This window comes from Chenopodium quinoa, unplaced genomic scaffold (assembly GCF_001683475.1).
Source record: "Chenopodium quinoa cultivar QQ74 unplaced genomic scaffold, ASM168347v1, whole genome shotgun sequence".
NCBI lineage: Eukaryota > Viridiplantae > Streptophyta > Magnoliopsida > Caryophyllales > Amaranthaceae > Chenopodium > Chenopodium quinoa.
Genome location: NW_018745286.1, coordinates 2,766,417 through 2,780,420, shown reverse-complemented (window position 1 = coordinate 2,780,420; position 14,004 = coordinate 2,766,417). Strand labels below are relative to the sequence as shown.

General features: G+C 36.2%; 1 protein-coding gene across 1 annotated transcript; it reads right to left on the bottom strand.

Annotated features, from left to right (window-relative positions):
- Positions 1 to 5,622: 5,622 nt before the first annotated feature.
- LOC110711881 (exosome complex component RRP4 homolog) lies at positions 5,623 to 12,044 on the bottom strand. Its single transcript, XM_021890323.1, has 7 exons — positions 11,706 to 12,044; positions 11,514 to 11,615; positions 11,372 to 11,417; positions 10,844 to 10,933; positions 6,927 to 6,992; positions 6,762 to 6,830; positions 5,623 to 6,323 (listed from the first exon to the last, which is right to left on the bottom strand). Exons 1-7 carry the CDS (start codon positions 11,858 to 11,860, stop codon positions 5,874 to 5,876), a joined length of 978 nt encoding a protein of 325 aa, XP_021746015.1. The 5' UTR covers positions 11,861 to 12,044; the 3' UTR covers positions 5,623 to 5,873.
- Positions 12,045 to 14,004: the final 1,960 nt, after the last annotated feature.

Genomic DNA, 14,004 nt, shown 5'->3' with positions numbered 1-14,004 from the left:
CACACGGCTTTACCTACAACTATGAGAGGGATAAGGATGAACTAGGGAAAATGATAGTACACGCCGAACAACCTTTATTTTCTCCGAAAGTGACTCATTTAACACTTACATTAACAAAGCATTACAACCCCAACATAAAAGAATCTTTAGGAAAACCATTCGTTCCGTCGCCATGAAAAACTTCCTAGAGTACAAAATGCGGTTACAAGACGAATTGAGTAAACTTAATTGTAGAGTGTCTTTGACTGCCGATTCTTGAGATAGTGGTTATAAATATCACTATTTATGTGTGACTTGTCATTGGGTAGATGATCAATGGTTGTTACAAAAACGAATAATTCATTTCAAAATGCTGGAATACCCCCACACCAGTATTAACATTGCTCACCATTTAATGGAAGCAATAAATGAATACAACCTTCAAGAAAAAAATCATGTCTATGACATTTGACAATGCAACCTCAATGACATATACTACTAATTATGTCAAACAAAACTTGACCGATGTAATATTGATGGTGACGCACTTCATACTAGATGTGTTTGCCATGTTCTTAACTTATGTGTACAGGATGGAATTAGAGCAATTGGTCCATACTACAACAAAATTAGAGATGCTATTATGTCTATTAATAGCTCAAACATGAGATACCAAGAATGGAAGAGTTTTCTAAGACAACAAAAGATAAAAGCAATAAAAATCAAAACCGATTGCCCAACTAGGTGGAATTCCAGCTATGACATGTTAACCAAGGCAATTGAGTACAAGAATCCATTGACAATTTCTTACAACCAAAATTTCCAAACAATGCTATACATGAGGATGATTGGGATAAATGTGAACGATATATGCAATTTTTATAGTTATTATATAACATGACGTATTGTTTTTCTTCTGTTTATAATCCTTGTGCTCAAAACTTTCTTTCAAATGCATGTTTACTCGCCCAACTTTTCGCTGATCATCGCAACCAAAGTGATTATGTTCAGTATCTTCCAGTAATGGAAACAAAGTGGCGTAAATATTATAGTGAAATTCCTTTGATTTATATTTTTGCTTCCATATTAGATCCTAGGCAAAAGTATGAAAATACATTTATGTTAGTTGACATTTATTTTCAATGCATGCTTCTTGACAATAATGTAGATACCTATAAGAGTAATGTGAAGGATCAGTTTTTTGCTTTATTTAGAGTTTATGAAACCAAATATGGCACCGTTCCTCGCTCAGGCCCTTCCCAACCATCCAAAAACGTACGTAAGTAAAAAGGTCAAACATTTATTTTCACAAGCTACTAACTTGATTTCAAGGTTTTCAGGTGATTCATCAATAAGGAGAACGCAAAGCGATGTCTCGGAGTTGCAAATGTACCTGAGTTACGACTTCACCAAAGGCATGGACGACGATGAGATAAACAACCTCGACCTCCTTGCATGGTGGAAACAACAAAGCACGAAGCATCCAACTTTGGCGGCAATGGCACGAGACATTCTTGGTATCCAAGTCTCCTCCGTTGCCTCCGAACGAGCTTTCAGCGCATCCGGGAGGGTTTTAGACGATAGAAGAACAAGTCTAAAACCTGAAACACTTGAAATGTGCGTGTGTTTCAAAGATTGGTTGGATGCTGAAAATCGCTCACAAGACCGTTCTTACGACAACAACGACAACGATGAAGGAACCTCCGCTTCCGACCATTCGGGTTCGGCTAGTTCCCAATCTATGGAACTAGCCGATGACCTTGAAGGCGAAGATGAAGACGAAGATGAACAAGAAGAAGAAGAAGAAGAATAGACAATTTTTGTATATTGTACGATTTTTATCATTATCAATATTATCATTTTACGATTTATATCCTTATCCAATTTTTGTTTAATATCCTTGTACGATTTTTATCATTATTATCATTGTACAATTTTTTCAAGTCTATGAAGTATGCATTATTCACATCCAAAGTCCAATTTGCCTTTTTTCCCCGTTAAATTATAATTTGTAAATTAATATAACAAAAAAAAATTATAATAATTAATAATTAATAATACAAAAATAAATATAATAAATTAAAAATTAAACTATAACGTAATAGTATAAATTAAATATATAAATATAAATATTAAATATAAAAAATAATAAAACATAAATATTAAACTTAATTTATTTTAGTAAAATAATAATATAAGATTATATTATAAGTTATAAACTATTAAAAATAAAAAATAAATAAAAAATAAATAAATAAAAAAAGAGCAAAGGCAGCAGCCCAACAGGCCAGCCCGGCAAGCCAACCCAGCAGGCCAGCACACAGGCCAGCCTGGCACGAGCCCGCTCGGCACGTGGGCTGTGCCGTGTCGTGGGCTGGCATGGGATTTTGGGTGGCATGACACGGCACAGCACGCTTCCTCCAGCACGGTGGCACGGCACGGCCCGGCACGTCAGAGACCATGGCCCGCCAATTGCAGCCCGCGGTGGTCTGGCACGGTACGTTGTCCACCTTTAGCTAGTCTACTTATAAGAAAGCATAGAAAAATCATTTAGGCTCCGTCCCGGAATCAGGACCCCTCTTTCCCTTTGACCAAGGGGTTCTCGAACCAACCTGTCTTCCTTTGGTAAGCATTTCTTTAAAAATGAAACAATGTAAATCAATAAATATTCAACTTTTAACATCAATATGTTTGGCTCAAAAATTTATATTTTCAATCATATGTTTTTGTAAAATTGATCACTAAGCTAATGCAATAATTATTCTATCACTAGCCCTATATGCATGCTATATGTGCGATAGTTTATATTATTTATTTTAATCATACATTACGACTGTATCACACATATATGATGGAAAAAAATGGTAAAGATAAAAAATTATATAAAATTAAATATATTAATTCGTGTATATGAAAGGATGAAGGTAGACAATCGAGCGTGGTACCTGAGACTAATAATAATGTAAATGGTAAGATTTTGTTTGGTAATATTCGTTATCAAAATATGAACATCAATACAATGCGGAGTATAAAACAATATCAAATTTACTAATATAATATATGCAAGATGATTTTAATCGTATCAGTTAAATGATTGATTGAAAATGTAGAATTATATACAATTAATTGATTTTATAGACATAAAATAAATAATGTAATATATTTATTTTTTGGAATTAATACAAGTAATTGATTTTTATTTTATGTAATCTTCGTTGATTGATTAATCTTAACTTTTTCTTTGTTGATTGATTAATCATACCTTTTATATTTGTTGATTGATTAAACTTTATTTTGGATTATTTTTATTATAATTTTGAGTTCATCTAGGCACATAGTACCTATATTTTTTCTTTGCATTTGACATTCATACTGGTACTTTTTATGGTTACAGTGGTACTTTTTATGTACTATTACACATGTATATTATACCATTAGATTATAGTTTGTCTTATTATTACTATTATATCTCACAGTGGTATAATATTTGATAAACAATTTACATAGTTATTTGTACCATATTACTTATACCAATCGTTAAGATTTTTTCTTTCTCCTCCTCTCTTCCTCTCTTCTAGGATTTTCTAAAATTTTTGGCCGTTTAAGCCGAAAATAGTCTAATTTCTTTGGAAATTAGACTATTTTTGACCCTTTTCCTCTTATTTTCTTTAGTTTTGCAATTTAAATTTCAATAAATCTACACGAGTAGTGTAGATGTTCATCCGTCTTCCTATGATGGAGTGTCTCCTTATGACAGAGTCGTTAGTTTTTGTTGGTTTAGTTGTTTGTTTTTGTTTGGGGTTTTCTTGTGTGTTAGGGTTTATTAAAAATGTAATCATCTTTTGTCCTATTATCAGCTCGTTGGTAAAGAGTTGTCCGGGATCGCAGTGGTTGTCAAATCTTCAAAGGCATTCAAGTGAATCAAATGAAAATCATCCTTACGGTTACAACAAATTGTTAGACCGTCTCTCCGAAAAAGGCTGTATATTCCAGCGATGTATGCAAGAGATGTACCACAATGCAAGATCTATTCAACGATCGTAGTTTTGATGAAGGAAACCCTTTGATTCAATTTTATGTATTTGTTGATTTAAATTTCATTTGTAGATAATGTATGGCTTTTGATTAATAAATTGATTTATTTCAAAAAAAAAAAAATCTATACCACTACAACATTTAATGGTATTTATCTATTTGATGGTACTTTATACTCATGTTAATATTTAATACTTAGCCATCCTATTTGTTTCAAAACAAATAGGTGCTATGCGCCAAGAGTTATTCTACTATTTTAAAGGAAGAGGAGTGATGCGGTCTTTTTAAGTGGACACCACAGCCTCCCCCCTTTACTTACACAGAGTATAATAGAGATTTTCATTCATAGATCACAATTCATAAAATTTTTCAAAACACAATTTAAATTATACATTAGCAATATACAATATTTAATATCCAATTACTCCTTCCGTTCTTTTTTATCTTCCTACTTTCCGTTTTGATATGTTTTTTTATCTTCTCACTTTTTCTTTATTCCTTTTATAGTAAAGGATATTTCTACTTTTATCACTCCTTAGTCCTTACCTCGTCACATAATCCACATAAAATTATACGATAATACCAATGTTTCTAAACAAGTTTTTCTCTCCTACCTAAAAAGTGAAAATAGTACCCACTTTCCACTTAGTATTCCTTTTTATATGATATGCAAATGAGAAACTAATCCAAGTAAGAATTTTTATGTTGAATTCTTAAGGGTTAGGGTCTTACTTACCTAAATATATGACAATGACAAATGATAAGTACATCATAATGGAATAATGGATATTGGTAACTATACAAGTATATCTTATGAGAAATCATGAGGGATCGGCTAAACCCATGATCGCAACATTATGGGCCATTTGGATGCATAGGAATGAAGTCATCTTTAGGGATGTGTCCCCAAGCCCATCATGGCTCTCCTCTCGGAATCAACTAGCAGGCTCAAACAAAGGTGCATAGAAGAACCATCAAGGATGTCAACTATGCCCGGCCGGAAGATCAGATTGACAGAATTTTTGGTGCCTAGGAGACACCCTGGATATCACTCCGGTAACATTGCATAGTGGATGGAGCTTGGAAGAGGAAAGACTCAGGACTACAACAAGCAGCTATAGGGTGGGTTAAGGAAGGCATAACCCTTGAAAAGGAAGCCCAACCAGTCAACCACTACACTCAGAACTGGAAGCAATTTTGACAGGAATAGCGAGAGCAGGGAGAGTATGCAGCGAGTGTGGACAGAGTTCAGAGGCTATAGCAGCGATTAGAAGCTCGGAGGATTTGGCATGGGAACTCTGGAGTGAAGTCAGATATATTAGATCTTATATTAGTAAGTTATATTTTTGTACAAGTCCCTTGATCACAGGTTACTTCTGCACCCACATTACGTTGCTACCAAGGCCAAAAGCCAGAAGTAACCTGTTTAGCTCTTGTTTACTTGTTGCCAAAAAAAAAAAAAAACAAAAAAAAAAAAGATCAAAGAAAAAATTTGAAGCCATGTATACAGCAGTTTCTTCCTTATAATTTTATTTTATTTTATTTTTTTTTTTTTTTTTGAGCTCAATTATTGGAGGGGTGCATTAATTATAAAGAATAATGCGACAATGGAAAAAAAAAAAATTAAGCTTTCATTAATGTTCATTACTACATTCACGCCCACTCAAAATAATAGAATATAGTTGAAATTATACTCATAGTAGTAAAGGGACTTACTTCTTCCCATAATTATAATCAGGCTTCTGTGTTCTGTCAAACTAGTCAGGGAGAATAAACACAAAGCTACTTCATCCTTTGCAAATACTTTCGCTAAATTACCAAAATTTCAGCAGCACCAGCTAAATCTACAAATAACATGATCAACCCTTCCTCTTATTTATGATACTCCGTCTCTCCACCTCTTTCTCAGCAACTGCAACACAGAACTCTGCCCCAAGCATGTCGTGAATGTCAAGATTCAATGAGGTACTCAAATCACACAACTCCAGTATAACTTCAACAGTTATATTGAAACCCAGAACGGCCAAGACCCGGACTGCATTCGCAATCCTGCATACGTTCTGCCTTGTTTCCAAGGGAGTGTAATTTTCTTCAAGATTTATTTCTCCAATGGAATTTGCATTGGTTTTCTCAGATTCATTCACATCATCCACTTCCATACCGTCTTTTGCTACAGTGAGTTCACCAACCCAGACATAACCATTACATCCAAGTATTAAGAGAGCTCCATATTGATCTAACTGGTGGAAGTGCTGCTTGCATCTTTTCACCAAATAGGAAGGGACAGTGATCAATTGACCCCTCTCAAGCTGCAAGAGCAAGCATCAAGTAATGAAAACAAAGTAAAAAAAGAACTTGCTGATACTATTCCTAATATTTAGGGTCCTAATAATCACAAAATAAAGTGTAACATGCTCTTGTTTCATTCTATGTTGAGGCAATTACAAATGAACATGAAAGAAACATTAACTACATACTTAATCCTTCTATGCAGCATAGTATTCTAGGCATGATGATTTGAAGCTCTAAGCACTAAGATGAAGACCTGAAAGTTTTCAAGGAAGGGAGAAGGCCAAAATGGAAGATAGGTTGTTTCCACAAAAACTAAGGGAAAGAAAAAAGAAAGAAGAGAAAAATGATGCCACTGCTTTCCATAACTGCTTCCCACAAGTCCCTTTATTACTCTCCCATAACAATAAACTAGAGATGTTAAGGATGATTTAAGAATAGAAAGCTTGAAACCACACCTTCCCATACTTATCACTCCTTGCATGTAGCTGCCAAGTACCATCGTGTTGACTGTTACGAACCTCAGCCTGTGCGGAAGGCATACATATAAAAAATCAGAAATTTGATTATTTGAAGTTGTCATACACCAAAGAATTTAACAGTCGAAAACCAAAGAAACTTACAGATATAACATCATTCTCTACAAAAATATTGCGCATGTTGAGTTCATCAACCGCTGTACGCCGCCTCTAGCAATGACAACAAACTGAAGATTAATTTTACCATGCTGATTTCAGAAAGCAAAACACATACATAGATGAGCACACCATCTTTCAAACAAAATCGACAACATTGACCAATCAACTATGATTATGATTCCAAAGACCCAATGCATGTTGCCAGTAATATTCATTCCTTATTTATTTATTTAAAGGTGAAAACAGAAACTCTTATCAACAAATAAGAAAGCAAGAGACAAAATAGCTTATCAATTACAACTTTACATGATGAAAGTGGCCTTATAAGTAATAGGATTTCCATGTCCTAGAAGCATCTGTTAGCGACCTCCCCTGAGGCAGGCTTAAGCATAACCAAAGACAAGATGTAGTGAGATTAAGCAAATATGATACTCAAGAAGTAAAGACAACCTTGCAAGAAGAATCCAGACACCTAAAAAATGCATCTAATACCATTCATATCAACATCAGTGACACATCTCAACATCAGTGACACTTAGAACGCTGCTAAGTGGCCATTCACCCTCTCCTTAGTTATTGTTTTCTTCTTTTCTTTTCATTGTGTGTGTGTCAATGTGGCAGTGATAACTAAGTCGAGTCGCAACAATTTGCCAATCCCAGGGATAAGGTGGTTAACATCGTACATAAACAATCATGGAGGCCGTAGCATTGATATATTTTTTTATCATTCCCTTTATCTCACTAACATACTAGTGAGGTTAGCATACTTGGATGAGGGAAAAAACAGGTTAGCTAGCATTATCATTCTTCTTTACCGTCTCTTTCTCAAAATAATTACATCCTATCCATACACAAAACATTTATTATGTACAATTTTACCACTAACATCTAAGTGACGGTAGAAAAGGTGCAGTGGTGAGTGAAAGCAGATAGAGACACATTAAAATAATTCTGCAGCTGCAGCTGGTGGTGAGGGAAGCTGGTGGGGAAGCAAGGATAAATGGACGGAAAATGATGACTAGACACTAGGAGAAACGGTGGTGGGTAGGCAAGGAAGATACTCTGCAGTATTTTGTGACTTCTGTGTTTTGTCAACCACTTAATCCAAACAACATCAAAGGATACAATCTTTTCTTTCCGTACCTCTTTCTTGATTCCTTACCCTTTCCCTAAGTGTACTTGATGAGAAGGGTTCCATGGAGTTACATATCAACCCCTTACTAGTTACTAGAAGATAGTAATCCAATAAACACATTAAAAGCTTAATAACTACAGGTCTACAGTACGGTAAAGTAAAACTTGTCTGTATTTAAAAGTACCTAAATGTAGGGAAACACTTTGGAGGGAAGAGGAAAAAGCAACACATCTTGCCAGTCCTGAACCTGGTGCTTCACCTGCTAGATTTCAAACACTTTTGGTCCGATCCTAATTTGTAAATGGCAACAACCTATGTTACATGGACTCGGGGTCGGGTGTCGGACACGGACACATGTCCAAGTGTCCGATCCGGCAAGTTCCAAAATTTTAGGACACGGGGACTCTGATTGATATTTGGACACAGGGACTCTGATTGATATTTGGACACGGGTACGGGGACACGGCAATACGTCACTTAGAGTTATATAAATAAATTATACTCCCTCTGTTTTTTTTATTTGCATCACTTGGTGATGCGCAGAGTTTTAGGAGAGTAATATAATATTGTGAGTGGGTGAATAATTTATTATAGTAAAGGTTAGATGGGGACCATGAAAGAGAAAGAATGTGAGGGAGAGTAAATATTTTGATTATGTAAGTGGGGACCATGAAGGAGAGAGAAATGATAAAATAATTTAAGTGGGGTTTAAAGTAAGAGAGAGAAATGATAAAATATAGTATAAAGTTACTAAATAAGGAAGTGATGCATTAAAAAAAAAAACACCCATAAAAGGAAAGTGATGCATTTAAAAAAAAAACGGAGGGAGTATATTACAAAAATTTTAAAGTTTTCATTACGTCCACCCCTATTTTTTTTTTTAATTTTAATTCTTTCCTTGGTAAATTCTCCATTAAATGACCGTCTTCTTCTCTCCATCTTCTTTATATCAATGGTGGTTTTCGAACAAGATGTGTTTTTCTTTCATGTTTCTCCTCTTTTTTCCTCTCCACTCTTAATAATAGTGTCCGAGTGCACAGTGGAGTGTCAGACACGTGACACGCATGTCCGATTAACATAGGCAACAACAGTTCACAGGGTGCATTTTTTGAGTTTCTAGGTTTGTTCCCAAGAATTTAAAGACTAGAACATCACAAATCAGTACCTGATGCATGGTTTGGTGTTGGTTATGAAAATTATTTTGAACATTTTTCACAAAAAAAAATATCAGAAAACTCACTGACCATTGAGCAATATGATGAAATACAGTTCAGACTAAAACATATACTCCCTCCGTTAAATGTTATGTGCAACAAAATGGAGGTTTGCGGTTGCCAATGCAAAAGTTAAGGGGCAAAGATTAGAAAAAGTTAAAGCAACTTCTGGTATGTAATTAAGGTGGAGAGAGATTAATTAATCAAAACCCACTACCACCACCAAGACCACGCAACACCACCCACACCACCTTCACCAACACCACCGCCGCCTTCACCACCACCACTACCACCCCCATGAAACCACCACCACTACCAACCCCACGAAACCACCACCACTACCAACCCCACGAAACCACTACCACCCCCACGAAACCACCACCACCCTCACGAAAACCCACCATCCCCACGAAATCACCACCGTACCACCCACATTCGTCTTCCCCTCCGTTTTCCGGCAGCCCCCTCCCCCGTCTTTCCCTCATTTTTCCGGCAGCCTCCTCCCTAACCTAAAAATCCAGAAATCCCAAACCCAGAAAATCGAAATCAAAACCCAGAAATTCGAAATCAAAACCCAGAAAATCAAAATCAAAACCCAGAAAATTGAAATCAAAATCCAGAAAATCAAAATCAAAACCCAGAAAATTGAAATCAAAATCCAGAAAATCAAAACTCAGAAATTCGAAATCATAACCCAAAAAATTGAAATCAAAACCCACAAAATCGAAACTCAGAAAACCCAAAATTGTGAGGGAGGAGAGATGAAGAGGATCGTTCGTGGTGGTGGGAGCTAAGGGTCGTGGTCATAGGGAGGAGAAAGACGGTGGTGGGATGGAAGGCGGTTGTGAAGGAGGAGAGAGAATGGTGGTGGGAGGGGCGGTGGTCGTGACTCATGAGGGAGGAGGGATGAAGAGTTGAAAGAGATGAAGAGGGTGAAGGTGAAAGAGATGAAGAGGGTGCCAGAGATGAAGAGAGGTTGAGGAAAGAGATGAATGGGTGGTGGGTAGACTAGGAGATGAGTAAATGGGGTGGGTAGAATTAGGTTAATGATTTTAGATTAGATTAAAAAGGTTATTGTGATTAAAATAAGATAAGGGTAAAATTAAGAAAATCAAAATTTTGAAGTAAGGGTAAATATATAATTTTCAGGGTTTTTGTTCACTAAAAATAGAAAAAAACAGAGAGTTGCACATAACCCTGATCATCCCGAAATGGCAAAAGTTGCACATAACATTTAACGGAGGGAGTAAAAGTAATCTTAGATACAAAGTACATAGATATATCAAACAGAATGGTCCAATATATTAATCTAATGCCTAAGGACATCATATTCTGGACTCTTAAAAGTTAATGGAAGTAGAACGAAAAAATAAGTAAATCACCATCCTAGAAGCAGCAAAATTTTCAGCTCAATATTGGCAAAAGTTCAAAACAAAGTGTCATATACTTCAGTAAAAGGTGCGGAATAGAAGAAATTTCAAGTAATAATAAAGAGCATAGAGAAACAGAGTGGACAAAAAAATATTCTAACAGCAGTTAAGAACAACATATACCTGGATACCATCAGGTAAAGTCACTGAAGAAAGCATAAGAACAGCATCTTGGTTCGAATGGATCTCAACTCTCCACCGCTTTTGAGCAACCTGATAAACATTTTCAGATTTAGCTAACATGTCATATTTATCAAAACTTTGAAACAATATAATGAGCAGATATCAGGTAGACAAACATGTCATAGTTCAAAAACAAAATAAACTGCATATAGTTTACAAGCCATCAAATTCTACTACAAACCATCATTTCCCCTCTTTTCATAGGACTTGTTAGATTTTTCTCAATATGCAATTTATGAAAAACGTGTCAACTAAAATGAAACGGAAGAAGTACTGCGTATAAGTTATACTCCGTAGCATTTAAGTTTAATTTATAGCACTAAGCTAGCAAAATACAGCAATTACAAATTGGTTCAACAACTATATGTTCATTTGATCATACACTTAACAAATAAATTTATAGTATTAAACCAGCAATAAGCAGCTAATTAAAACTGACTACATATCATCAAATTCTCATGTATATACCTCAACAACTCGTCCAACAATGATATCTCCAGTATCAGGCTTATACCTACAGAAATCAATTCATGAAAAATAAACTCAAAACAATTTTCAAGCATAAAAACAGCAGAATTTCTCAAACAAAATGAAACTTGTATCGACGAACCTGGATCGCAAAGAACGAACAATAACAAGTTTATCAACTCGATCGACAACACCACACACAGTTGCAACCACTTCGCCATCAAGCTCTAATGTTCCATGTCCCCTTGAAAACAAAAACAGCAACAATTATCAGAAAAAAAGTATTATATAAATTAGGGATTCAAAAATCGAACAGATGAAGAAAAAAGAATACTTGAGGATATTATCTTCATTGTTGACAGGAATAGTGTCGGCGACGGTGACGGAAGCGTTGGCAGCGGATTTGGAGGAGAGACATTGGAGATTTTCTAGGGCTCTTTGAAGTCGAATCTTTTGGGTTTGATTCAATGACAATTCTATTTCTCTCATTTTCTTCGGTGATTGTTGTTATACGAGTAGCTCTTTCTTATGCACTTCTTTCTTTAAATTTGGTATTGGAGAATTGCTTAAATCCCTTAAAACCTGTCTGAGATTTTGCAGTTCTTAAACCCGTTATTTTGAGAGAAACACCATTAGGTTATCCATCTTGTTGTCTATAAAACATTGCACAATAGTTCACAACAATTTTCTTTTCACTTTTATTTAGGACAATTTGTAAATAATCACCCAAAAATGTACCAGTTTTAAAAAGGAAAATTTAACGGGAATAATCCAACCTTTGCTCCGTTCTCCCATATTAATTCAACCTTTTGATTATTCCGCATTAATCCAACCTTTGCCCCCATTTTCTCCCATCAACCCTTTTAAACTGGCAACCGGCTAAAGAAGTCAATCTTATTGCCATTGACATGTTGACTGTTTGCTTTCCCTCCTCAATGAATTAGGCGCCATTACTACTCCAACCATTTGTGTCACCATCACCATCAATTGATGAGCGTTGATCGCCATTACTGCTCCCTTCAAATTACTTTTTTTCCTTACTGTTTTCACTCTCCTCCTTTCACTCTCAATTACTGCTCTCCACTCTGTTCTACCTAAATTTGTACTTGGTGAAAGCAGGACGAATTCGCGCAGAAGACTGCTGTGGTCCTCGAATCAACGCATTACACATGGAGGTATGTCATCAGCGAACCCTAAATTTTTTTCCTTTTATGGCTAATTGTATGTTAGGTGTGGTAAATTTGCTTTTTTTGGATGTCTATGCTATGTAATTGCGACAATTGTTGTGATGTTTGGTGTAGTGTTATGAATGTGGTGTTTGATAATAATTGATTGTTTTATTGCGAATTTTTTGCTCTGCTTTGGTTAATTAGTTGTAAATGGTTGTGAATGTTGTGGTTTGTTGGTAGATTGATGACCCTTTCTCTGCTGTCACACTAAAGTATCGTTTTGGGGGTGTTTTCAAAACTTATGCAAATGGAGAGGTAGTATATAAAAGTGGAAAAGTTAGGACTTTTTGCATTGATCCTGACAAGTTGTGTTGGTGGTGGTTGGAAGATTTTGCAAAAAAAATGTGGGGACTATGATAAGATAGACTTCCTGTTTTATTTAGTTCCTGGTATGACCTTAGCAAATGGTTTGAGAAAGGTTTACTCGGACCTTGAAGTGCTGGAGATGAGGAGTTTAGTTGAGAAAAACAGATGTATTGAAATTTATGCGTGTGATGGAATGGAGGGCCCACATTTTCAACCTAAGCAGAAGTTGCCAATAAGGAGGTGCCCACCCAAACCCTTAATCATAAAAGATGCTTCCAACCAGAAAGATGCTTGTACCTTATATCTTGGCTCACAGAAATCTAAGCCACCTTACACTCAACCCTTAATAAACCAAAAAAAAGACAGACACACACCCACACCTCTCTCTGCATCTACCTTTGGCAGTCAATACAGTCAAACAACATTTGCTTCTCCTTCCACAGAACCTAACCCAAACTCACCCCAAAAGATCATTGAGGATGACCCTTGGCTAGATAACAGAACAGGAAGCCCAGTTGAATGGAATGAGCTTACAAAATATTCTGAGCAGACTCAGGATTCAGATCCAGTCTATGATCCTATCATTGATAAAGGAAAAGGGGTTGGTGTGGTAGAGGATGACCCTTGGCTAGATAACAGACCAGAAAGCCCACTACAATGGAATGTGATTAGGGGATTTTTATCCACCAATCAACATCCGACACGTGGACCAGCCAGGTTTCGCCACGTGTCCTTGACGTAGGCCAATAGGAGCCTGCCACGTGTCATCATGAGATACGTCCTCCATGGACCAATTGTGATGTGACACGTGTCCATCATGCCAAATAGGTAAATCAGCCAACAAGGCCCAATCTTGGTGGGAAGCCCAGTCAGCCTTAGGTTTAACCTAAACCTAGTACTGGCACGCATCCCAAGGCATATAAATATGCCCATTAATCCTCATTAAAGGGGATTACACACATTAAACACTCTCACCTAGAGAGACCACATTACATTTATTTCCGCATTAATTACTCCTTAATCAAGTACTAACTTGACCGTTGGAGGCGGATCTCCAATCATCCGGAGCATCCGTTTGTTTTGCAGGTACAGGCGTCC

Excerpts from the sequence above, each read along its gene's own strand:
- LOC110711881 (XM_021890323.1), bottom strand. The coding sequence starts at position 11,860 with ATGAGAGAAATAGAATTGTCATTGAATCAAACCCAAAAGATTCGACTT. Across the intron at positions 11,616-11,705 it reads AATGAAGATAATATCCTCAA|GGGACATGGAACATTAGAGC; the intron begins GTATTCTTTTTT and ends TTTGTTTTCAAG. Across the intron at positions 6,324-6,761 it reads GGAGTGATAAGTATGGGAAG|CTTGAGAGGGGTCAATTGAT; the intron begins GTGTGGTTTCAA and ends TTGCTCTTGCAG.